Here is a 27,177-nt window from a genome sequence, read left to right on the forward strand (position 1 = left end):
CCCTCAGTCCTTTTGGTCAACAGACTTAATATTTTTTTCAATCTGTTCCCATTTTATATTATCTGTAGGATTGTTTTGAATCAAATAAACAATTCACAATTTAAAATGGAATTAAAGTATCACTTAGCTGGTAAATTAACTTTAAAGATTCTTTAAACAGCCTTGAACTTAACACTCACAGAGATCATAGCTTTCAAGAACCAACTTAAGAGAGTAAATTGGCAACCATGGGAACATTCCAGAATTCTTGGAGCAACTGTTGTAAGAAACAAACTAAATATAGTAGGTTGTCAAAAAAACCACACAAGAACTTATCTTTTTATTTACCAGAGCTTTATTAAAATGCATTAAAACAGACGACTCTTGAGAGTCAAGACCTGAGCACTTACTTTTCAATTGGCCTTTTGGTTCCATATACATGAATTCCAAAATCAGTGACTTCTTTGAAACATGATAAAAATGAACTTAAGAGATACTGAATTTTATGCCTCTCCATTCAAAGCTCCAAAATGGAGGAATTGCATGCAAAACATTATTTTGATTTTCCAGTTAAAGCCATGAAAATTGGCGGACATGTTTCCATCACAACAGGTATATTTGCTTAATACTGTACAAAAGGTAACAAAGAAATTCAAATTACTCTTTGGTCTAAAAATAAAAACAGTGTATAAGATTATTATTATAGATGTAACCAAGGCATCAGTAGCCTAAATGTTAACAGAGATGTTTACCTCCATGTGGTCGTAATTCCATCAAAATAGTCATCTCAAATCTTTGTACTCACAATCCTTACTGTTCACTTTAATGTTCATGGGGTGCATTAGACAACTGTTACTTATTACAAATTGGCACATTTACCCCCCTGAAATAATTTTACATCAATAGGCACATATTCATGGTATAACAGTATAACAAGCAAATTACACTTTGGAAACTAAAAAAAATATATTTCAATCATTTTTGTCATTGACATATAGAGTAACACATCTGATTCAGCTTAACCGCATGTAGCACACACATCGTGCAAGTTTATGTCAAAATTATATAAATTTTAGCCCATCAAAAATGCAATATGTCATTAAAATAGACAATGTCAATGGCTAAAAAATATTGAGTTCACTTATAATTTCAGTGGCACAGATTTACACTTTCTGGAACAATCCATGACTTCTAACAGAATCTGGCAGTTCCGGAGCACAGTCAACATCATTCTTTTCTCTCCATTTAATCTTCTTACTGCCTGGGTCACCTACCTTGGTAATCAACTTATTACTTGAAATTTTTTTTTTAAAGAAAGTTCTCCAAAGTTGAGCATTTGCGGCTGGATCCATTTTTTTTCTCTTGTTTCCATCCATAATGGCAACTTCCTTCTTTCTCTTCAAAGTCACATTATTGGTTTTCAAGTCCAAAACAGGATTACTTGAAGTTGTATTTTGTTCAGTAACTTTCCAGCCACTGACGGTTGATTTAACATCCTGAACTTGTGAAAGTAACTTGGGCTGCTGAAGACCTTTGTTCATTATCCTTTCATCTGAAATCAGTAATTTTCACATTAGGATGGGCACCCATAAATTACCTTAAAATTTTAAGATATGCTAACTAAGACTCCTAGTACTAACAAAGTATCAACCTCAACTAACTCTCAAATAGTCCTAGAATGAAGAAATAATCCTTTCAAGACCTAAACCTCCAAAACCTCACAATTTACAAAAGCAAAGGAAAAAACTGGGATTAATCATTTTCCACCGAGAAAATATTAGGTATTTGTCTGAGCTGAGCTAATATTCCAAGGTCAAGATCAGTAATTGCAAACCTTCCAGACTGACTAAAGGACTTCATCTCAGGAGGAAAACTACCTTTCACCAACTTGAAAGTCATTTACTCACATTAAGCGGACATGACATTTTTATCAATGAACAATATGTATTGATAATCTGTTCTTATAACTCAAATATAAACTTATAGTTACCATAGCAACCATTTTGCACAAAACAATTTTTCATTGGCCAGTGGAGTTTTATTACTGTTATTACAGATAACCTTGGGTTTTGATTAAACCCCCGAATAACTGCAGCTAAGATTTAGGAGACATTTTCATCATAAATCACCTTTCAGTCATCATACCTGATCTTGATCATTTGGAAGCCACACTATTACTAGATGCACTATTGGCTGAAATAGGGGATTCTGTAGCATATTGGTATGAAAATGTTCCAGCCAAATCATAAAAATCAACATTTTGGCTGGTTTCTCAAATAATTCTGTCATGCAAATGAAAATATAGTGGCTTGAAATAATTCTTTATCTCATGATTCCTAGTATCATATAATATTCTTACAATTCCATAACATAACTAGCATAATTTCATCACACAGCTACTTCACCATTAAAATATTACATAGATTTCATAGCGGAAGTAGTCCCATATACATACAAAATGTTACTTCTTGATGAAGAACTTACCAAAGCAAAAAATTGCTAACAACGTTTTGGGTGAACTGTGTAATTTCAGGCTAAACTTTGTGGAAACTTTCCATATGGGAGAGAAATGATATTTAATACTTTGATTTCCACTATATACAAATTCCAACAACCCAACGTGGTGTGGATTTAAAAAGAATGCAAAGCCCTAATAGAAACAAGAATTGGCTGGGAAGTGCATTCTTCTCTGCTGTTACGTGCACATATATAGGTTCGCTTTTGCATCTTCTTCCAGAAGAGAACCGACTTGTCACAATTAAAAACCTGTCGCAGCATGTGAACCTCAGAATTTAAGAGCGTCTTCAAGTCACTCATGAAGTTCTCTGCTGCCCTTGATGCACAGTTTGCTATTTCACTGAGCCTTGCAATGTTGTGGATGCTAGTTCATATTTTAAACTTCTCGAACCATGCACAGCTTCCCTTAAATACTTCTTCGGCCACAGATGATCATAGCATCTTCATAACGAGGTTGGCAAAAATCATGTTAGCCTTCTCAAATGATATTCCCGTTAAGTGTCAAATTGCAATTTCTTTTCGTCTATCCATAAGAGATGAGAGGTTGTCTTCTTGTGGCTTTTTGTTGGGGACATTTATAAAAAGGCATAAAGCATCAAATAATATGTCTGAACACAAGTAAGGAAAAATGTCATCACTAACAACACTTAAATGCCAGCAGAACAAGTGCTAAATACAAACTGAATTAGCAGGCATGCAATCATTCCAGGAATTCTCCTCTCCTCATCACTTGTTATATGAAAGCTCACTCATTGAGGGAGTCATTTTTGTGCAAGATCATTTTGCTTATTATGTGATTTACTCACTATGTGAGGTGCTCGTTAAGCAAGGTTCCACTGTACTTACTCACCACAAGATATAATTGTAATGGCAAGATGAACCAGAGCACAGTTCTGGTCAGATTAGGATTTCTAACTTCATAGAACATACCTGGTTGTTATTACCATTAAAATTACTGAACGACATTGATGGTTTCATTCCATACATGTTTGTTGTACTCTCATTCTATAATTTATCATAGTGGGTTTGAGGAAAATATCCTAAGAATGCTCACTTCAAAGATCTTAGTACTTGTACTTAGTGGTACACTCTTGTGCAACTTCTTTCATTCATCATCACTGGAAAGTCAATTGAATCAACTTAAGGCTTTGAGGAGCTTTCTATTTTTATAATGACGTTATGTACATGGTACAGCATAAATAAGTCCTAGATTTGCAACAGCTGCAGCTCAGTTGCCAATGGTGCTGGGTTTTCCCAGGCCATGTCCCCAACGAGGACTAGTGTTGTCATGGCATGAATTAACATCATTCATTCATAATTGAATCTCATTTTGAAAATGGAGCCTGTAATTAAAACACAGTGATAATTATGTTATTATAAACTTCACATGTAGCTGAAATTATCAAACTCCTGAGTAAAAACATATTGCAATGGTTTGAAAATTTTAAAGCCACAGGTTTGGTTTTTACAAATTAACTACCGGGAAGATCTCCAAGCATTTGGTCTCGAGAGAGTGTTTAAGCAGTTAGAGAAGTTATGTCCTCTCCTTCCACCCATAATCATGCTGCTGTTATGAGGACATTTGATAAAATTGAGAAGAAATATACACTTAAGACTAAAAATTCCATCCATACAACATCCTGCTTGTGCACTAACTCAATGAATTCCACTGGATCAAAGCGCATTCTGTCATGCTTTCCTTCATATTCCCCAGCAAACACTGCAGTGATCTCATGTGATGAAGCTTGCTTTAGCTTGTTAGGCTTCATTAGCCAACAATTTCTGCTACTGAGTTGAAAACAATCATCATCTCCATGAGTGAACTTTATGCAGCCAAAGTTTAACAATTTTGTGTGCTGCTGCAAATTTGAGTTATAGACCTGTACCTTATTGAAGAAAAAGGGTAAACAGAGTTAATTGTGACTGTTATGCACAAAGAAATTTTATGGAAGCAAACCAGGCAATTCCCATGGTTACATCAAGATAGTGACATCGTGAGAGAATCTATGCAACTCTAAAGGAAATGTTTCCGGGTACTTCATCTCATGGCGTATGGTCAACATGTTCACCTGATCTCACTACTTGTGACTTCTTTTTCTGAGAGCACCTGAAGGATGAAGTGTAAAAAATAGACTGACAATGAAGACAAAAAATGAACTTCAAATTGAAACAAACATTTAACTGCAAAAAGACATGGGATATGGTCAGTTGAATAATTAATACCTTCCCCCTAAAGAGGTCTACTACATTACACTGCTAATCAAAATCCTCTGCATCCACCTTTCCTGCCTCATTTGGATTTCTCCAAGAAATCCCAAATCCATCCCAATCCTGCCTGCCTAGTACTCCATTTTACTTTTTCCATCCTTCTCCAAATACACATCTCATAAGTCTTCACAATCGACACCTGTCATCTTGCCTCAACCAACTTTCCACACCTTTAAAGAAAATGGTTCTCACCAACTTATCACTAATCTTTCTTAACATCATGAAGCCAGATCCTCATTATAACTTCTCTCCTCCAAGTAAAAGCTTCTTTGCCTTATGTAATTCTTTTTGTCCTTACTACTTTGAACAAGTTGAATACTTCCCGTATATTTAAACTGCTCTAACTATTCCAGTTTATTCTATCTGATTTTAACATTTAACTTAGCTTTTCTATTATTTTTTATTCTCATAAACTTTTATTAGTTCACATTGATTTTCATTCCAATACATGCTAAGTATTGGAGTGAAAATCTTGTATTTTTCATTTCAAAATTCATACAAAACCTATTGCATTGATTATTTAATACACTGAGAGCAATGATGTAACCCTCACTGACTACAGTTTGATCAACTGCCAATCTGATTTCCTCTTCACTGATCATCCCATTAGTAATCATTTACCCATTAGTAATAATGTACATACAATGTCACAAGCATTCGTAGTCTTGCGCGACGAGCCACAGTCCACAACGTTAAAGCCAACTATAAGCACTTAGGATGTTTTTACCTTTGCACCTTTCCAAGAAACTGCAGGAGATACCACAACAGTAACTTTTAACGGAGTCATCAACTAACATGCATTTCAATGCAACAATTTCAGAGGGTAAAAATCATTTGCCTTGACTGGGATTCAAATGATGGATCTAGATAAACTACTTCTGAGTATTTGCCTTGTGCCATTACTTTATCCTGGGTTTATTCTGTTCAATAAATCCATCACCACAGGAATTTTTCCTAGAGCACTTAAATCCACATATATAGTACCAATATACACATAAGCAGGGTAACAGAAATAACGTATCTAACTATCATCTGATTGCCAAGCTCTCAATAATCTCTCTTAGAATCATTGGTTGTAAATAAGCTAACTCATATCTTTAATAGTATTATTATCCCTGGTTTCCCTACAGGAAGATCAACTCTCACCAATCTTTTGGTTTTTCAAAAGTGTCTTATAGAAGGTATGGAAAAAAGCCTACAGACAGATGTCATATATACTGACTTCAATAAGGCTTTTGATAATGTTAGTCATGAGCTTCTTCTTTAAAAGTCAGACTCATTGGGAATGAGTGGTACCTTACCTGACTGAATGAAAATTTATCAGACCAACAGAGAAGTTGTAGTAAAAATTATGCATCTAAAAGTAATTGTTTCTATTTATCATCAGGCATTCCCAAAGGATCCCATCTGGGTCCACTATTATTTAACTTATTGATAAATGATATTGTTGATGATCACCTAACTCTGCAAAACTGCCTTTATAGGCTTCAAAACTGGCGTGAGCATAATTATCCAACTTTCAATTAAAAAAAAGCTATTCTGTAACATTCAGCCAGAAAAGAAGACCACAGCATTATGAATATAGACTAAGCAATTATCCTACGGCCCGATTAACAAATATAAAAAACCTCAGAGTTAACATTCAATCAACATTATAACTATGTTCAATCTAAAGCATACAAATTGCTTGGATTTATCTTCCAATTTTGTAAAAACTTTAAACATATTGAGCCATATAAAGTTCTGTTCATCTCATTAGTTAGGTCACTCTGTGAATACTGTCCTACTGTTTGGTAACCTTACTACAAACTCCATATTCATAAAATCGAACGTGTTCAAAGAAAATTTGTGCTCAATATTGCATTCAAATTCAATCTTCACAAAGATCTTTACAGTTATAATGAAATGTTACCTCTACTAAATCTTTCCTCCTTGCATAGACGTATAAAAATTAATAATATAACTTTTCTTTATAAGTAACTACAAGAGTGATTCCTTAGAACTCCTAAGGACAATATCTTTCCGAGAACCTTCACATAACACAAAGGTATGAAGAACTCTTTGAATTTGGTGTTATGAATAAAACTACACTTATTACTGGCCTATAAGCCAGATTATGAGAGATGCCAACAGTTGTTTAAAACAGATTATATGGACCTACTTTTTATCTTACCAGGATCCCTTGAAGAAATGTTATTAAAATATCTGAAGAATTTTAGAATGTTAATTATTGCTACGTAGATATCTGTACATGTCAATAATTTTTTCCTAATGCCCATTGGAAAATTTCTTAATTGATGCCACAAGGTCTAGCTAATTACCACTACTAACATTTATCATTTTTTAGCATCATCTGGCCTTTAACAAATAATATATTTCTAATAGTTTCCATTTTTTCATTTGAATATTATTTAATAATGATATTTTGTCTACATTAATTAACCTTACTAGGTATGTTTGTGTGCCATCTGATCCATACCATCCGAACCGGTCTCACATTCATAGCAAATCAAAGTTCTTCTTCAATTTTAAATTATATTTTAATTATCATGAAAGAGTATGTAACTTTACGTCATTTTTACCTCTTTGTAAATGTTTTTTTTTTAATTATGGAACCAATGTATGTTTTTTGCCATCCTTTCTGTATAAGGGTTATTCCTGTTAAATAAATAAATAAAGTACACAAAAGATCCCAATGTTATCATTAGAGGGTAATTTCATGCAAACAAACATTTTCCTAAGCAGTAAAAATGTCTCCATGCCAATAATTTCCTTTTATACTACCTATGAAGGGAATCTAAAATTTTCACAAAACAACCTCATAAAATTGGTATACACTCTTAGCAATCGACTATGACAACACAAAAATGTAAATCTTACCTTTGGAAGTGCTTCTAATCTCAAGCCAGTCCTTCAAAGTTTTTATTTTTAATCGAGGGACACTGTTACTGGCATTATTCTTTCTGTTAAGGAGATCAGGCAAAGTAAGCTGCTTCTTTATGGGAAAAGGAGATTGTTGACCTCCTTCCAGGCCACAGGTGGAGGGCTTCCTCTTTGTTGAAATCCTTCTGTTTTGATCATTGTTTAACTGCTTGGGAGTTACATTTTTAGGTTCCTTTTGGGAGGATTTTTGTTTAACATTTTTGCAAGAGTTCAAGGTTGGCTTACAGTTTTTCAGCTCTAATTCCTTCTGGGATCCACTGTCACTTTCCTTCAACAGTCCACAAGTATCTTTTTTCACTTTTCCCTCAGACAACAATTGCAACGGAACTGGTCTTTTTGACAAATTGGTGGCATCTTGGCTTTTGCTTGGAGATGAATTGGAGAAATGACTTTCACTTATTTTTTTACATGAAACAGTACTAGGTGAAGGTTTGGAGGTGACATTACTGAAGTTCTTTTTCAAGCAGCCATTTAAGGTGATTTTCTCTGGAATACCCAAGCTTGTGCATGACGACTCCAGATTCTCACGTTTAGGCATAGCTGGAGTCAACCGGTCAGTTTCCATTTTACTGAAATAGTGAGAGAATGAATAAAATTACAAAAAACATTTTACAAGCGAAATCTACAGCTGGCATCTTGAAAAATGTTTAATTAATAAAAAAATTATGATTCCCGAAGCACCTTATGATACATATATGATGCTTTGAGGTCACCACATATTATGGGAGGACAATGTAATCAGTTGATGGATTTGGCTTACACTTAATAGTTATACTCCCCTTCAATTGTTGTTCTTTAAAATGCCTCCTCCTGTACAGATAACTTTTAGGCTATGAGAAAAAAAAATTACTTATGTACTGGATAGATTAATAGTTGATTGTTTGTCATGATAGCAATTTAGCACCACTGTAGTAGCATCATTGGTTACTATTCCCTTAGTCAATGGCTCAAATCACCTTAAGAGAAAATATTCTTCACGATAATCAGGTATTAATTTTTTGTCGATTTTGTGATGAAGATTTATTGTGATCAATCCTGGCATTGTTTTTCTTTTCTGATTGTTGATGGTAAATTCATGCTTCACCTTTCTATTCAATTCTCCATCCTTAACCACTTCTCTTTGCTTCCATTTCTATATTCACCAGGATGATAACTACTGTAATAGTTACAGAAAACTGATACTTTTTCTTGGAGCACCCTCCACAACTCTTGCTTTTGATGATGGGAAAGCTTACTTCCAGGGGCATAAAAGTGATTGATGTTTCTCAGTGCTTTTCAACAGAGGTGCTAGCCTTCAGACTTCAATAACCAATAAAAACCAATAATAAACCTTACAGCATTACTTAGCTACTACTGCTATATGAGGTCAAACACTGTAGAGCAATGGAAAACACTAAAAATAATCAATCCTTTGTCCTGTGACTATATCAAACTACAAGTAGATAAAATCTGTGCATATGGCTATGCCTAGAAGAAATAAATTACAACATGTAAGTGTATTAATTTAAGATATATACTTTGTAAGTCTCCTTAAGCTTTTTCTACTAGAACACCATGATATCAATAATCAAACATTCTTTTCATTACAAATTGGTCGTTAAAATGACATACTATCATTAAGACAGGTCGATAATATATAATCATGTGGAAAATGACCAAACATCTTTTCTCCTTTACAATGGAATATATTAATTATTCATGCAGATTAAATTTTAATCTAGAACAAGATACACACTTGATAAGAAGTGTAGCCTTTAATCCATTATGTTAGATACTAAATGATAAAATTAATGTACCTCAACGAAGATTTTGTAGCTTCAGACTTAACTTCCTGAGGTGCTGTTGAAGCAGTAGTTCCTTGAATTTCCTTGGAATGTTGTTGAGGTAGCACTCCCAAAAGAGAGTTGGCCTTTTGCTCTGAATGAACCACTGACTTGAATAATGAAGGCTGCGAGTTGTTTAACTTTGAAAGTTCAGATAATGATTTGGACGGCCGAAGTGAGTTATTATTGATCCTTTCCTCACTGCTGTCCCCCAACCCAATGTTCCATCCAGCCTCCATTTCATACATTAAGATATAAGCACAAGCTCCTAAAGCAGAGTTCAATGAAGCTGGGCGAACCTAAAAAAAGGCAAATTTTTCAAACAAACAATCAGTAAAAATGTTGACTATCTCTGAAACATGTTCTTCTTAAAATACTTTTCGCATCGTTTACCAAACAACCAACTTTTATGACCTTGCCCACATAGCTTAAGTAAGATCTTTGGCAGGAATTGCAAGACTAATTTTGGGGAACAATTTCTGCACAAGATATGAAAAAAATTTAGTAAAGACAGAGTGCTGAGTACAACAGGTAAGACAGTAAGGGCACTGAAGGTTTATTAACCTGCTTCAGGTAGCCAAAATTTTAATCTCATTTACTTAATTTTATGTAAAAACACAAGGCCAATTACAGTGGAAGCATGTCATATATGAAAAAAACAACACGATCACAATAAATATATTAGGACCATTAGCTACAAAGGATAAGGAAATAATTATGTGGTTATTAAGTATTAGTTATGGGGTTAATTAATGGGATGCACTGACTTTAAAGCAAGAGCTCCTGGGGGCTGTTCATGAATGGGGTGTTGAATATTGTTGACACATGTGGTCTCAGACTAGAAAGAGGACTACAGGTCACATCCTTGATAAACTAAATGGTCAGCATTCCTGATATGTATCCCCTGTTTAGACTCCATATGGTCCCATCTCCCATTCTCCTGTCTTACCCATTGTGGGAAAGAAATGAGGACAATAGGAAAAAGCACAAGCTACTTCCATGCCTCTACTACAACATTTAGCACAAGACAAAGCGTGCTTACAAGTGTGGGTTGCTAATTCATAATATATTACCCATTGTCCACTCACTTTACTTAAAAATCAGCAAGGTCCCACAATAAATGAACTTTTAAGATGACCTTAAACAAGAATATTGTAAAGGCATTGATTGCCTTGGCTAGATAATTTGACAAAAGAACACAAAATAAGGCTAATGCATAGTGTTAGCTACTATCTGCAGTTTCATTTAACCATGGATGGTTTGGGAGGATATCATACATGAATACTGGGATTATGCTATAATATTTGGGGCCAATTTCAATATCAAGTACTACATTCTAGAAAGTTTATACCTCCTCGGATAGAATTTTAGGAAGGGGTGAAATGGGAGATTAAAGAATGAGGGAGAGTGTGGACGTGTAAATGAGTTACGAAGTGGTTAGTCTTACCACATAATGGGCCAAGAGACGAAGTAGATAGGGGTTACTGGAGAGGAACTAGAATGAGGATAATGGCACTAAGCTGGGGTGAATGGAGGCATGAGGTCCCATGAAAATGTGAGATGGAGTTAAATTCAAGCATAAGTGTTGGAAGTTGTACTAAAATTTTTCAAGTTAGTGATCACATAAATTAATTACAAGATATTTAAAATCCTTACTTCATTCACTGTTTTTATCAAACCATCAGGCCAACACCTTATTCAGATATATTATTGGAATTTTGTAAAATCTATTCTTTAAGACTACAGAAGCAAGTGTACACTGTGCTGTTAAAATGTGACTATTTTGAATTAAGTGGGTGAAACAGCATTAGTGTGGGGATATAAGAAGAATTTTACCACAGATATAAATATGAAATGGTCATCAATGTACATCATGCTATGCCTTCAATTATATGGAACAAATATGATTACTCATCAGCAACTTGAAGTCAAATAAAAGGATAATTATTAACCCTAAGGCCATCCTCTTTGTGGGAACAAAATGGTTTATTTTTTTCAGTCACATAAACATTCCCCAATTACTTATTCTGAGGCTATTCTTTAAAAGTGAACTTAAAGGGAAATAGCATTCTAAAAATATCTAATTCAGGAGCATGATATTTTGAAAAAAAAACCATTTGGGCACTAAGCAATCACGTAAGAGGTACTTATGAACATTTTACCCAGAATAATGATTTTCCATGTTAAATAAATGGTAACCGTAACCCCATTTTTTACGAAAAACACTACAGAAAAATTTGAGATCTTAAATAGCCTTATTAAACTGAAATTTAGCTTAAATCAAAACAAAATCCCATACAACTGATCTATTATTAAACAAAAAGTTTGAAATATTGGCATTATATCATAATAGAATAGTTTTAAATATCATTCTAAATAAAGAATTAATGTGGTTAGTCAGCACAGAATTGTTATGAATTCTTACCAGAGAGTCATCAAATGTGAAGTAAGACCCCTTGGCAGACCTTCCAACAGCAGTATAATGTCCACAGGTCATAGCATTACCATAATGAGTCACCAGGGACACTAATTTATATGGTATTGGTCTCCGCACTTTAGGTAAAGGACTAATAATGTCACCATTTTTATTAAGCGTTCTCATATAAACAAAAGGGGATAGGTCCAGTTTCAAAGGATATGAGATGTGCTTCATAATCTTCTTTCCCATTGCAGTGAATCTTAAAATAAGAAAGAATGAAAGTCAACAGCAAATATAGAAAAGTTTTCATACACACAAAACACAGCCACCCATCTATTTGATCAAGATACATGTTTTCCCGATTTACCTTTTCAGCTGAAAGCACAGCACCTTCGGTGGAGTTTGAATATATACACGCTTTGAACAGTTTCCTTTACGTTTGCACTCCTCACACTTGTAGCTGTCATTCCGATCATCAGCCTCCAGCCTCTCTCTTGAGAAGAATGCTTGCATTGATTCCATGAGAGAGTTGGTATGCCTTATATCAAGGAAGAGGTCTTGAAAAAGTTGAAAAGTCGTCGAAATTGTTCCACAACTGTGGCAAACAACTGAAAATTCAATGAAGAGAACTCTGATTATATTGCAACAGTCCTATTATTATCAATACTCCAGGAATAGGTTTTAAACACAACTGACCTTCATTTCTCAAATAGCCTCCAAAAATTCGATGCAATGGAGTAGTCTCCTTCACTAAATTATCCAGTCTATAAAATATAAAAAAAGATAATTGCCTTCTTTATAGTAACTAACCAATTTAGGAAATAACAGTATTAGTTTTATATTAAATAGAATGTATGCTATGTGATATGAAACAATATATAAAATTTAATTAGTGCAAGTGTATGATTTCTTGAAATAATACCAAAAGAATTAGGTATAAAGCTGATTCTGTTCTAAAGCTACTGAGGGTATATGGGTTTTCCAAGATTGTGGCTCTTAACTCTTCAGCAAGAAGCATATCCATGTCTTTGTGGTAACCTGTAATGGCTACTCTATGCATCCTTTGGATTTCTCTCAACAACCATCTCTCCTTCCCCACCATGCATGGTATTTCTTCATTTGTTTTCCTTTCCTTCCATTTTAACGTTTCCACCCTACTTCACACCCATATTTCCGAAGTCGACAATCTAAGCCTATAATCTTGTTTTAAAGATCAAGTTTCTGATGCTTACATAATAATGCCCGACACCAAATTTTTCATTATTCTTTTCCTAAGATATGATCCAAAAGTTCCCAGATAGGTAAAATGTTCCACCTGCTCTAGTTTTTGCCCTCATGCTTAAACATTTAAATTGGTTTTCCTCTTTACCAAAAACATCCATAACCATTTTTCAGGTTTACATTGATTCTAATCTCATTCCAATCACACTGATTTTCTATTGCATAGGCAATGATTGTATGCCCAAAGTTGACTGCCTAACTACAGCCCGATCCACAAACCTAACTGATTTTATGAATTTTCCAATGACTTCCATTCTTAGCTCCACCATTTACCATACCACCCATGCCATTTCTTTTCCATACACATTGAAAGTAACAAAAGATAATGGACACCCCATCTTAACCCTCTTCCCTCACTTATCTTGATTCTTCATCCACCACACGCATCTGAGTAACCTGAGAAAGGTACTGGTTAAGGATAAGTCACCTATCCCTCCAATCTACTAAAATCTTCTGCAATAAATTCATTAATTCTAAAGAAATTTACTCTGTTGAATGCCTTCTTGAAACCCAAGCAGCAAATATCTCCTGATTATAAATTTACTTCCTTTCTATTAGTGACCTCATTACTCCCATGGAATCACGGGTATATACCTCTCTCCTTCCTGAACCCAACTGATCATCACCTATGTAATCATTTGTCATACCCTCCATCACTTCATTAACATCCATAAATGGTAAAAATTAATTCTGCTACTTCACCAAAAGAATTATCATCACCAATTATCTCTTCTTTGCTCCTACAGATACATATACAACCATTGAAACCAGAATTGAATGCTAACAAGTAAGATCAATTTAAATTGACACTGAAACCTTTCTGGATTACCCTATACCTTTCGGCCCACTTGTTATTGCTGATATTTCACTTAAATGGTTCCAGTAAATTCACTTTTAATAAACACATTAGTATGTTCTGATTCAATTTCAACCTACTTCTTTCCTTTGAATCTCAGCAGATAGCACCTTTCCATCCCCTCAATCAAAAACCTGAGAAATTCATGAGCATCCTCCTGATGGCCATGGGAAAGATGTTTGCAAATAGCTGGAAGTAAAATAATAGGAGTTCAATAAAGTGCTATAATTTATAAAGTCCTGAAAATAAAAATTCTATGACGCTAGTCAAAATGGTGGTATTTCAATCCTGTAATCCTGAGAGAGCTGCAAATACAAAAAACTACATGAATTTATAAATTTTATTTATTCTATATTAAAAATAAGAAGTTCAAGTAAATTGTCACTTGAAAGATCAAAATTTCTATTGATAATTATAAGGAAAACATTTTTTCATTCTTCAATTTCCATATGATCCATAAATACCTTTCATGGCAAGAAATGGTATCTAATGGTTTACAAGGGATTTAATTTCAATTTTATAGGATGAAATAAAATGTATTATTAAGAGACCACTTCAGTAAAGCATTCATTTGGCTTACATTCTCAATATATGTATTAACAATAAGAACCTTAGCAACTAGGTGTAAACTGACCACATCAATCATGACTTTTCTTTATATTAATTTATTTAGGACTTATCCGAAAGCAGCCAAGTTTCCCCCTTGTGCATCAGACTATAAACATGAATTAACAACCAGGATAACCACAAAAATCACATGGACGATTAGGAACTAAAAGAGACGATATTGGACCAAAGAGAAGTGTATTTTCAACAAACTTCTGAAGTCAGTAAAATATGCCAGAAGTATCACATCCCCAAACTGCAACTTGAAAAAATTCCCACGGTGAATATTATATACTCAATTTGTGAGTATCCTAATGATATTAAGGAAATACTCAATGATACTGCAGTGGCCACAATATACGTATTTCATGCCCTGCAAATGTATCTACATATATTTTATTATTTTTATAATGTTTTACTTATCTTATTCATGTTTATAGAGAAATGGAAAGGAGATGGAGAAATATAAAAAAACAATGTGAACATAAGCAGTGAATAAATATTGATATTTCTTGAAATGTATAAAATGACTATGTAAGCATAATATACATCAAGGATATTTGATTATTTATATGAACTGGAGCATAACCAAATGTTTGCCAAATATCCTTTTGCCATACTCATTTCTCATGCAGCCATGTAGTAATAGTGTCACTCCCTTCCACCATTGGCTGACAATGCATGAAGCAGAAAACTGCAGTAACTAGAAAAATGCAGTTATCCCTATAGGCACCACTTTTCAAAGAGCAAAGTTCTACTGTATAAGTAAATTAGGTAATTTTAGGAACAATATCTCAGCAAAAAAATATTCATGCTTGTTGGTTATTGATACATATATCAAATCATTATGGATATTGACCCTGTGTTGTGATGTGTGTGTCAGATGTGAACCTGCATGCAACTAAAGATCACATTTAAGAATCGACACAGTATGTAGAGGAATAGATTCTTAGTTTTACTTAAGAGAGGTCTAAAATCATCATCCCGAGAAATCATTTTGTTCAGCAGAAATTATGATTGGAGGTCCATTTTAAGGAGACAGGGAATATATTTGACACATTCAAGAACAAATTGGGCAAACATTTTTCTTGTAGTGTGTTTGTCTTCTATGGAAAATGACACCACCAGATATAGAAAAATGTAATTTATAACAAATCAAAAGCAGCTGGGAAAATGTGGAAACATTTGCAAAACTATGAAGTGAATAAAAAAGTCAGAGGTATCATCAACTCGAAGGTTAGTTTGATAGGTGAGGATAGAGTTCAACTAATCCTAAGCCCAATGGTGTGTGAAATTCATACATCAGGGTGGGAGGGCTAGTTCCTTTCCTTGTGCCATCTATGGTTTCCCTAGCATATATGCTATCCAAAAATTCACACAGCATGGGAGAAGCTGAGTGTGTCCAGAGGTGTCCCTGGGAATTGAACTCAGGTCCTCAGTCAGTAGCCCAGGCCTCTACCTTTAAGTGGCCCCTACCACATCCCTCTTTACGTAGATAATTCCAAATTAAAATTATAAAATGCAATAAAGTGCATAAATAATTTGCAAAAATGATGTTCAAAAACATGGCAAAATGCTATAGTTGGACAGCTAAACTTTAAGCTCCATCCTCCTCTTAACTAAGGCCACTATGTATAAAAGTTACAAGATTGATAGGCTTATTGGATGCATTGTGCACCAACAAGTATTCTCATTTGCATTACTTCTCAAAATTGAGGCCCCAAGGGGTACTTCTCGAGGTACGGGCCAATATTTTACATCTTCCTTGATTCAACAAATTTTGATTGGGAGTTACCAATAATCAATGGTTATCATCCTTTCTGTGCATTGTTTAAGCAAAACAGCCAAATAAGCAAACATTAGACCTAGCTTCAATTTGCACAAAACTTGCCTTATAGATAGGAGAAACAGCAAACTGAAAAGTTATTAATACTCACATTTAAGTCTTCCATATATAAGAACTGGCTTCATAACATTTCCTGAGTGAGTCTGGGTAATCCGAAGAGTAGACACCATTGCACAGATCAAACACATATCTCCTGAAATGACTGCATGATAAAACATTTAGGCACCTCAGTGCTAAAAATGTTGACTAATTATAAGAAAATCCTCAACCAAATTGCACAACAAATTCAACAAAAAGAAGACAAGAGGACCTCAATCATTAGAATAAGAAATTGGAATGTAAAGACGATGCTGAGGTCAGGGAAGTAAGTAAACACCAAGCAGAAGATGGAGGAAATATAGAGTTTTGCGTTTAAAAACACTGGGAATGATTGGAGCAAAAGTTACAGAGTATTGCAAAGTAGAGGGGAAGAGAGTTAGCATGGACTAGCAATTGTATAAACAATATGTAGGGAGAAGAGTAGAAAACTTAAAACAAGTGAGTGGCAGAATATTAATACAAGAGATTGAGACATAATGATAACATTTGAAGAGGCTAAAAAAGGAAAGATGGGTCATGAGAAAATTAATTCCTTGACCTTGGCTTAAACAAGGATGAGTGCCAGAGAGCAATCAATAAAATGTTGAGTAAGGCGAGTGGATGGGTATGAGAGAAGAAAGGTCAAAGTGAGATAGTGAAAGCTGCAAATGAAATAATAAGAATGGTAAACAGGTGAAGGGATAAAACAGGAGGCATAAGAGACCACTTTCCACTTATCATCATAAGAGCCAGCCTTCATTCTTTTGATGACTTTTCATCCCTTAAAATTCAATTAATATTGATGAATGAAGATAAGGTAGCTCCAGCCACCATCACTCTCTCCCTCCTTTATGAAACAATATTTATGGAAACTATGGCTGTATATATAATATGTTTTATTTTAATCCAATGTAAATAAAATAGTTATGATTGAACTCACATGCCTGATCACATTTTCCAGTACCATTGTGCCGAGGTTCACTGGCAAGCCAATTACAAAAGGATGGAACATGAAATAGTGCCTGTGGACCAAAATTAAAAATAATAATCAAAATTATACAATCAATTTTAAGTTATTTAGCCAGCCATTATCTTACTCACACATAAATAAATCAATTCAAATCACAATCATGCAAAAATATTTCTAGTCCCAGAAAAGATCTTAATTGAGCAAACAAACAGGTAAAAACACAACAAAAATGGATCATAATATTAGCCCCACTCAGAGAGATACTGGAGAAAAAACATTTAGTTTGTTATTTGGAAACCTCTGGTGTACCATTTACAACCAAGATCCCTATTTACTCTAATAGGGATCTATAGTATAAATATTTTGGCCAGGTTTCCTATGAGCAAAACCAATAATGTTTACTTAACACTTGCATTAGGCAGGAGTTGAATCATGATTTTCGAGTCGGTTGACAGTGGTTAACCACCAAACTGACCATGGGGAATGCAGTGCTATCCTTCATGTGTGTCTATGTTTGAGCGTACGTTTTTTCCTCATAATGTGGATAGTGTGTGGATTTGTTATACCTCTCTCCTTCACTTTCCTTCCTTTCCAAATCCTAATGACAGAATGTCACAGCAGCTTAAGCACAAATATTATATATACATATATGTGTGTATATGTATATATAAATATAAATATATATATATATATATATATATATATATATATATATATATATATAAATATATATATATATATATATATATATATATATATATATATACATACATACATATATTTATACATATATACATACATATATTTATACATATATACATATATACATATATAAATATAAATATATATATATATATATATATATATATATATATACATACATACATATATTTATACATATATACATACATATATTTATACATATATACATATATACATATATATATATATATATATATATATATATATATATATATATATATATATATATATATATATGTATATGTATATAAGTATATGTATGTATGTATATATGTATATGTGTATATGTATATATACATATATGATATATTTCATCTGACAAATGTTACAAGGTATCCCTTTGTTTTAATTGAATTCGGTGAACACAAATATAATTCGATATTATGAAAAGTAACCTAAGTACCTGAAGGGTTGAATTGAGGTAACAGGTATTTCCCAAATTTATCATGCCAGCTCCAACCGGTTCATTTCCTTTCCACCCTAGCTTGACACCATCCTCAGGGAAAAGCGAAACAGGAGGAGCACGAGGAGTAGAAGAATCCGCAGGTGAAGGTTTCACACTGTTTTTCTTTGGTGAACCTGCAGACTCTGTTCCAAAGAGAATTAGAATAATTATTCCAGCACAAACAAAACATTTCACTGACCAAAATGGAAAATATGTAAGGATGTGGGCAACTGTAAAATTAAACAGTACAATGAAACTGTCTTAGGAAGAAATAGCTTGTTCCATAAAATTATCAGCTTTGAACACACACTGAAAAATGTCTTTCACTAAACTTCATATTTATTTATATTTGCTATTGTGTGTATTCTCTATGGTCCTTTCTGGAAGTTCTTTCGTGAAATAAATAAGCCTTAATTTGGTTCATTGGAAAAGATAACCCACATCTCCACTTCTACAGTATACAATGTTATCACTATCAAAAACATTCCAACCAAACAATGATTGTTGCATTACTTTACCTGAAATATATACGTATAAGTACTGTGGTGGTGCCATAAAAGTGTACCACAATGCAACATGGGGCTGTAGACAATCATCCAACTACCTTAGACGAGTGACATGACTTGTTCCATACATGTCTTTTGGGAATCAATAAACATCATTATTAGAGGTAAATGACTGGATTATTATCTTGGGAAAGTATATAGTTATCTGAGAGGCATCAGTTATCACAGACCATGTCTTAAAGAGGTCAGGAATGAGAAACGGTTGAAAATGGTGGAACAGAAACGTCTCAAATTGCTTCATCGGTATTCCTTTGATTACTTCACCATCTCTTATAAGGTTGCGGGTGGTAAAGCCTACGCCTGGCTAGTGCCTTTCTGCCTTCCCAAATTACCATAACTCAAGCAATTCCGCACCTCAACTCATATTAACCTCAACCAAGTGGTCAATGCTATCATGGCCGGAATACTACTATCACTATGAAGAGGTGGGATGAGAGGTCTCAGAAAAGCAGTTTTTAACCCAATATTGATAGACATATTAAAAAAAACTTTCCTAAACCCATGTTCAATGATTAATTCCCTTTCAGCACACCCTACAGCTGAATATATTGTGAGGTATCAACTATGTTGCAATGACATATCAATTGTAACTATTTTATACAAATACCTAGGGTGAGGGTTAATGAGTTAAAATGGGCCTCATTGGAAAAAATTGTCCATGATGACGAGTTCTTCATGAATAGAATGCGCAAGGTATCGCTTTATTTTATAAACATGAATTAAAATGAATTTTCTAGTAGAAACAATTCACGCCAAAATATGACATATGATTGGAATACTGATTATAGTAACTAATTACAATTTCATATGTGATTAAAGAATCTGTGAATGAGTATTTATGTGACCTGATAGTTGATTCAGTGTCATACCTACGACTTAATGGCGTGCTCACCTATTTGAAGAATATTCTTACTATAGGAAGTTGTGAAACACTAAGTTTGCTAGTTGAATTCGTAGTATTTGTGATTGCATTAAATTTATCAAATGTTTGTAATACAGCAATGAATTAAACAACAATAATCCACCACATCATTTCCTCAGTAGATCAAGAGCTTGTCATTGTTCATCTCATCAACTCCCATGAATGTATCCTAACCTACAAAAAGATATTCAAGAGTGGGTTAATGTCATTAAAGCAAAAGTTTAAACTTACCATATCTTTTGTCAGCTTGCACATTGGTAATAATATTGGAGCTACCGGCTGACACCTCGCCAACGGTTGTCTTCTTTGGAGGCAATAATACTTTGTACTTCCCTTTAAGGTTGGCGAGAACAGTATTGCTTTGCCACTGAGATGCTTCAAATTCAACCTTAGTTTCAAGTACTCGACTTGCGGCGGAAAAGAGTCGTGAGTCAAGCGATGGCTTCTGGTTATCATCTTCCTCCATGTACCTCGTACTTTCAAACTGACGCTTTAGTGCACATGAAATCGACTCCAAACCCTTAGTCACAGCCATTATTCAGAATTTATATCTCCTGGCGAGAGTTTATCAGAATGAAAATGCAAGGTATAAATGCAAATTGTCTCTACGTATGACGACCTAAGATATATGCGCGCAAATATTAAATTCAAATATCCCTTCCCTTCAAGCGTGATGAAAAAATTATAACATTGTTTTTACACAACAGAATATCAGGCATAACCATTTCAAAACAAATTGCACCAAAAATATCACTCGAGAAAAACTTCCTACCACCACCACGTGAGATCTGTACAACACCAATATCCGTGCGAGGATTCACGATAGTGAAGCCTCATCTCACGTAGCCGTCATAATAAATTGCCAAGGCGATTTACTTTTACTTTGAAAATGCCTCCACAGATATTTGTAGCAATAAGATGGCATTTCTTTAAGTTCCATTTCCAGCTTTCTTCACCCATATGTGGCAACACAAACAACCTCGTTCACGAATTCTTCTTCGCATTTCTCTCACTCCTCATCCACATCCTGGTGCTTAGTAGCACCATGGAGTAATATATGGAAGAGAACGCTTTTGAAAGAGACGTAGTGTATCAATTATTTTGAGTGCTCTCTGCCTACAGGTCCCCAGGTGGCCTTAGAACAGTTTCTTATCTCTGTCGGCTACCAGCCACCAGGATCGCAGCGATCGCTACATTCAATATGGCCGCAGGTAGGGGGGTATTCAAATCTCAAAACCACGAATTTAAAAAAAAAATGCAATTCTCTAATTCGCTACTATGGAATTATTGAAAAAAATTCCTATATCGATAAAATTAAATGGAATAAAACGACCGATAGGTAAAATAAAATGAATTCAACCGAACTGCAGGGAAATCATAACTCATTGAGTATTGAATACTGGCTTAGAAAAAAAATAATAATTTGAACAAATCATCAATCAATGATCATCATGATCAATGAACAAACATCCTAACAGATAAAATTTAAATAAAAGTACAAATGGGTAAGTAAAATATGGATGATCATTTACATGCTGTAACGATTAATTTAAGTCTCTAAAGCTGGACAAAAGTCAAAGAAAGTAGGAGTTTTGGAAATAATCGGGAGATATTTAAAAAAACGGAGAAATATTAAGTGGTAACAACAATTTTAGCACCGCATATGTAAATTGCATTTGCCTTCACAGGTACGTATTCATAGCACTGAACTCATTCTATTTCCTTTCTCTCCTACATGCTAATGTGCTACGTTGTTGCTTACTACAGGTAGAGAGAACAAAATTTACAATGCCGAGCTTTGAATATTAATTTGAGTTGTAAGAAAATAACTCAAAATTAGAGGTCTTAGATACTTTTTTAATCTGATGAACAGAGAATCACTAAACTAAAGAGCGAAGATATGTTTATAAAAATCCTTAAAATATGGCAAAAATAATGCAAATATATCTTTCATGATTTACTTACACATAATAGCTATATAAATTTTAATTAGAATCTCGATATAGTGCACACCAATTTCTTATTGTCGGTGGAATTAATGCATGTAAAAATATAAATTCCAGGAGCAACAATGATATTTCTCTTGATTCCGCCATTCAACATCTCACATACCCCGCGTTTTTCTATCTCTCTCGTTTCACCTATAAGCGTGTACTCCGCAGAATATTATGGTCGAGATCACAATCATTTGGTTTTCTACTGTTAACTACTGGTGTGCAGACAATAGCGGAACATAATGGGACTTTCTGCGTATGAGTGGATTTGTTGTGCGCCATTCAAAATGGGAAAAACATACTCATATTTCAAACGCGAAAGTTATACTCAGTAATAATGGCCACATCCCAATTTAAGGCCTTTCGGTTGCCCTAAACTCTAAAGCTATTCATATCATGTACCGAATTTCCTTACGAAAGGAAAAAAGGAAATGTTTTCACTAAATTTGAACCGGTTTCGGGCAACGAGAGACCGGATCCCTGTGAAGAAGAAATTGATAGCATTCCGGCACGAGGTGCAGATAGTGATCCAAAGCCCATATATTCGTAAATATGTATATATAGTTGACACCAAGCGACAACGGGGATAAGAATTTTTACCGCCACAAAATGAAGTGTTTAGTTATCAAGCTCAAATTGCCGACACTTCTAGAGTGGATTTTTATACACTGATAACTATGTACGAGGTTAGCCTTAAAACTAATGCACACACGTTTGTAGACCACAAACAAAATAACCTTCCGAAGCACTCCTGGTGGCATGTGGAAGTAACATTCCCACTCAACACACATGCGCAGGTTTGAGGTCGTTACTCGTACATTCATCCAGTGTATTTTGATAAGCGGAAGTATGGAGACGTGCTATAGTGCTATGTCAACGCGAGTTATACAGCGTTCTATTATCGAATAGAATTATCGAATTTAATTAAGGAAGAAGTGACTCCTACTAAAATTCATCGTCGTTTAAAGGCTGTTTATGGTGACCATGTTGTTGAGAGGTCTACTGTAAATCGATGGATAGTAAAATCTCGTGGTTGCGAGCCTGGAAAAGCTGTAATTGTTGATGAAACACGCAGCGAAATTTCGTGGTTGCGAGCCTGGAAAAGCTGTAATTGTTGATGAAACACGCAGCGGATGTCCAATCACTGCCACAGACGATAAAAATCGCTAACTCGTCGAATATTTGATTTAAAATGACCGGTGAATCACTCTAAAGCGTATCGAAAACCGTATTGGAATATTCAAGGAACGCGTTGGCTTCGTTATTGAACAATTGGGATACCGTAAAATCTGTGCACAATGGGTACCACGCCGCCTCACAGACGAGAACAAACAGGGTCGATTGGAAAGCTGCGTGCAACCATCCTTACTCCCCCGATATTGGGGCCTTGCGATTTTTATTTTTTTCCTCAACTCAAGAGACGCCTCAAGGGTAATCATTACCCCTCGGACGATGAAGGCAGCAGTCGAAAACAGCACGCTGTTTAACTCGCGTTGGCATAGCAGTAGAACACGTCTCCATCCTTCCGCTTCTCAAAATACACTGGATGAAAAAAAAGACCTCGAACCTGCGCATGCGTGTTGATGGGAATGTTACTTCCACATGCCACCAGGAGTGCTTCGGAAGGTCATTTTGTTTATGGTCTACAAGCATGTGTGCATTAGTTTTCCGTCTATTAGGACAAAGATATACCAGATTTCCAACCATTTCGTGCAGAGCAAAGTTCCTTTTCATACCAACTCGAGTTTATTCATTGGAACTCAATTTTTTCTGGTATTCAGGTTTATTTTTAAATACTAGTTACTTATTGACTAGTGGGAAAGATATTCAACTTTTCAAATTTGAATTAAAGATGACAAAAATTTAGGTAGTGATTCTTGAAAATACGGGATCAATTTTAAAAATGGTTAACCAAAAATTCTCAGAGAAGTTTTATTTCTTTAACATGTGAGCACAAATTTACGCAGGATTGGTACAATCTTTCAATTTTTTTCTATCTTTCAATCGATCTTCCTTTCCCTGTTAGAAGAATAAACTTCCCTGTCAGCGAATTAACATCGATTAAATCAAAATCTCTCATCGGATTCCCTCTTTCTCTTGTATATTCTAGCTTTTTCTATCTCCTGAAATGCGGATAAAGATTATATGGGAGGAAAAGGATATTTTGGCTTGAAAATTACCGTCCAAATGAAACCAATAATTATTCATTTGGATATACGATGTATACACCATTGAAATTGTTTTTGTTTAAAATTTCGGTTTATTTTAATAAATTAGATGGGAGGGCATGTGAATGGGTTTTCCATGGTGCAAGTGCAAATTTCACCACATAAAATTGCAATTTTTTTTGGAGAGCGTGGGACTGCCGAATAGGTTAACAAAGAAGAGGGTTTCTTATTGTTCAGGTTCGTCGAAAATGCTCTGAAAACAAAATATTATCGTATCACTGGGAAGAATTGCCTAGCTATATAAAAATTTTATTCTATCCTATTATAATTAAAACATTAATGCCCTATAAAAATAAAGGGCCTGTCCGGGATTTGAACCCGGGACCTCTCGCACCCAAAGCGAGAATCATACCCCTAGACCAACAGGCCGATATATAGAAATTAGTAGTTTTAATGTTATTTCTAACAAATGTCAAACAAGTTTGCCATGGGCATGGTAATAGTTTGTTTTAATTAAGGAATTTAGTTGGTATTCAATCTTAAAATTCAGGTTTATGTGCGCGCTGAATTCACTGTATAACCACCGATGGGCCACGTGGATTCAGAACCTGTCTGAAAGGAACCGTTGTAATGGCAAGTTACGGTAACTCACAATTTGACTTGGGGAAACTGCTCTCATTCTCGAAAGAATATTCAATTACTGTTTCGTCCGATGCAAACAATGTAGGTGTTCATTGTGCTAAGTGTAGGCAATAAAAGACATAAAATATGATAATTTCCTCTGACACTCATGATTTTTTGGGAAATTGGAAAAACATCTGGGTTTCTGCTTAACATGAAAAACTTTCTTCCGACAGTTCAATAATTCTAAAATGAATTTATGAATTCCAAACTTCCAAGACAATTATCCAACAGCTCGTAATGGTAATCATAGATGGCCACTCTTTGAGCCAATCCATTAAGTGCTTCTCTACATAATAAATACAATGTTAAAATCGACAATAAATCGAAATTAATTATGAACCAAAGCAAGCGTAGGACACCAAAAATGCGTAGATTATTATTCGGTAGTCTACTGTTAAAGATAAAGGATTAACACAATTGTAACAATTCTATAATTCTTAGGCTCACTTGGAAAAAACAGCCTCACACTCCCCAATACATTTAACCTTCTTCGGTTTTGCACAGGCGATCGATGGATGTCTCCGTTTAGGGTTAATTTTGGATGAACCCAGAGTGACCGTCGCTTGATTTCTAGTTAGGTCTAGCAAGACACCCCACAGTATATTTACTTGTTCTTCATTTTTCCTCCTCCCTTAATTCCACCCGGCATGCCTACACCTTTCTTCCCCTTCCCAGCCTACGTAACGTTTTTTTCTCTATCAATCTTCAACATTCCATCCCATGTTAAAATGTTCCCGAATCCACCCTAACTACATCCTTTGTATTTCTCCCGACAATCTTCTCTCCTCCCATGCCATTCCCAGTACTTATTTACTTTTGTACTTAGTTTCAGTTTAGTACTTATTCATTCAGTACTTAGCTTTCCACCTGTCTGTGCACCCACATCTCATAAACTGCAATATATGTCAGTCATCTTGATTCTAAGATCATATTTTCTACGCCATGCTCTATATAAAAGTTTTCACTGATATTTTCTGAGCATCCTCAGTGAATGTTCTTGTCATCAACTTCCTCCTCTTTGTAAATCCTCCTTTACCTAAAACAGTTCTTTATCTTATGTTCCCACTGCTTTGTCTATCTTGGTCTTTAAATTTCAAGATATTTAAAATATTCAAAACATTAAAAAAATCATTTAACATTCAACTCGACTTTCCTCTTTCCCGAAAAGCTTCCAAAAATTGTTCTTGTTTACATTGATTCTCATCCCATACCAATTGAACTGATTTTCTAATATCTTGGCTGACTAACCAACTGTAGTATGATCATCTGCAAACCTAACTAATTTAATGAATTCTCCGCTCATTTCATTCTTACCTCCAGTTCATGCCATGCCTATTTTAACCTTTCCTCCAAACATGTATGGAAAAACACAGATGGCAATGGGCACTACTCTCACTGAAACTGCCCATCATGACTTTTAATCCTCGCTTGCACCTAAGCAGTCAGAGGCATGTACACGTTTTGCATGAGTTGCTTATCCCTTCAACTTACCCTGTCTTCTGTACTATATTCATCAATTCTTTCCTAATGATTTCTTTCTTTTTGCATTCTTGAAATCTACAAAACAAACAAATACATCCTGATTATATTCTATGTTCCTCTCTCTATCAGTGACTACATTACTGGTATGGTATCACATTCACCTCCCCTTCCTAAACTCAAATTGATCATCTTCCAAGTAATATTTTTTTTAACTTTGGGAAATATTGAATCGTTAAAATCTTAGAGGGTAATAACTTAGTTTTTTAGGAATTATTTTGCAGTGTCCCCATGTCTTGCTAGACATGGGGACCTTCTATTTCGGCCAATTACGATGGAAATATTTAATGATATGATAGGAAAAATAAGGGACTATAATGCCTATGGATCTTTGTCATTATTGCCAACTGATTGAATATAATGGTGGAAATAGTAGCAACCATAAAGACAACAGTCCAGTAACTGGTTTATAAAATCAAAGTGAACCCTTTCCTCTTCCTGTGTATCAAAAATAATAAAACTCTAAATACATTATAAGTGCTAGACACCTACCTAGTTTAATGGTTGAAAA

The 27,177-nt window shown here is 34.6% G+C and overlaps 1 protein-coding gene and 1 non-coding gene across 3 annotated transcripts; both read right to left on the minus strand.

The window, feature by feature from the left end:
* Positions 1-330: 330 nt before the first annotated feature.
* On the minus strand, positions 331-21,413 carry LOC139690160 (ubiquitin carboxyl-terminal hydrolase 36-like). 2 transcript variants are annotated; one of them, XR_011701459.1, is made up of 12 exons: positions 20,513-21,413; positions 18,752-18,936; positions 17,557-17,638; positions 16,630-16,740; positions 14,167-14,275; positions 12,646-12,713; positions 12,317-12,557; positions 11,956-12,208; positions 9,504-9,829; positions 7,645-8,276; positions 3,551-3,839; positions 1,432-1,531 (listed from the first exon to the last, which is right to left on the minus strand). XR_011701459.1 is itself a non-coding variant. In XM_071587434.1 (11 exons), exons 1-11 carry the CDS (start codon positions 20,814-20,816, stop codon positions 1,143-1,145), a joined length of 2,700 nt encoding a protein of 899 aa, XP_071443535.1. In that variant the 5' UTR covers positions 20,817-21,413; the 3' UTR covers positions 331-1,142. The 2 variants fall into 2 exon arrangements, 1 of the variants encoding a protein (XP_071443535.1); XM_071587434.1 differs by lacking the exon at positions 3,551-3,839 and having other exon boundaries at positions 331-1,531.
* A 3,387-nt stretch (positions 21,414-24,800) lies between these two features.
* TRNAP-UGG (transfer RNA proline (anticodon UGG)) lies at positions 24,801-24,872 on the minus strand. Its single transcript has one exon. It is a non-coding gene; the product is annotated as a tRNA-Pro (tRNA).
* Between the last annotated feature and the right edge of the window lie 2,305 nt (positions 24,873-27,177).

The sequence above is a fragment of the Hetaerina americana genome, unplaced genomic scaffold (assembly GCF_022747635.1).
Source record: "Hetaerina americana unplaced genomic scaffold, ioHetAmer1.1.p SCAF_1, whole genome shotgun sequence".
Taxonomy (NCBI): Eukaryota; Metazoa; Arthropoda; class Insecta; order Odonata; family Calopterygidae; genus Hetaerina; species Hetaerina americana.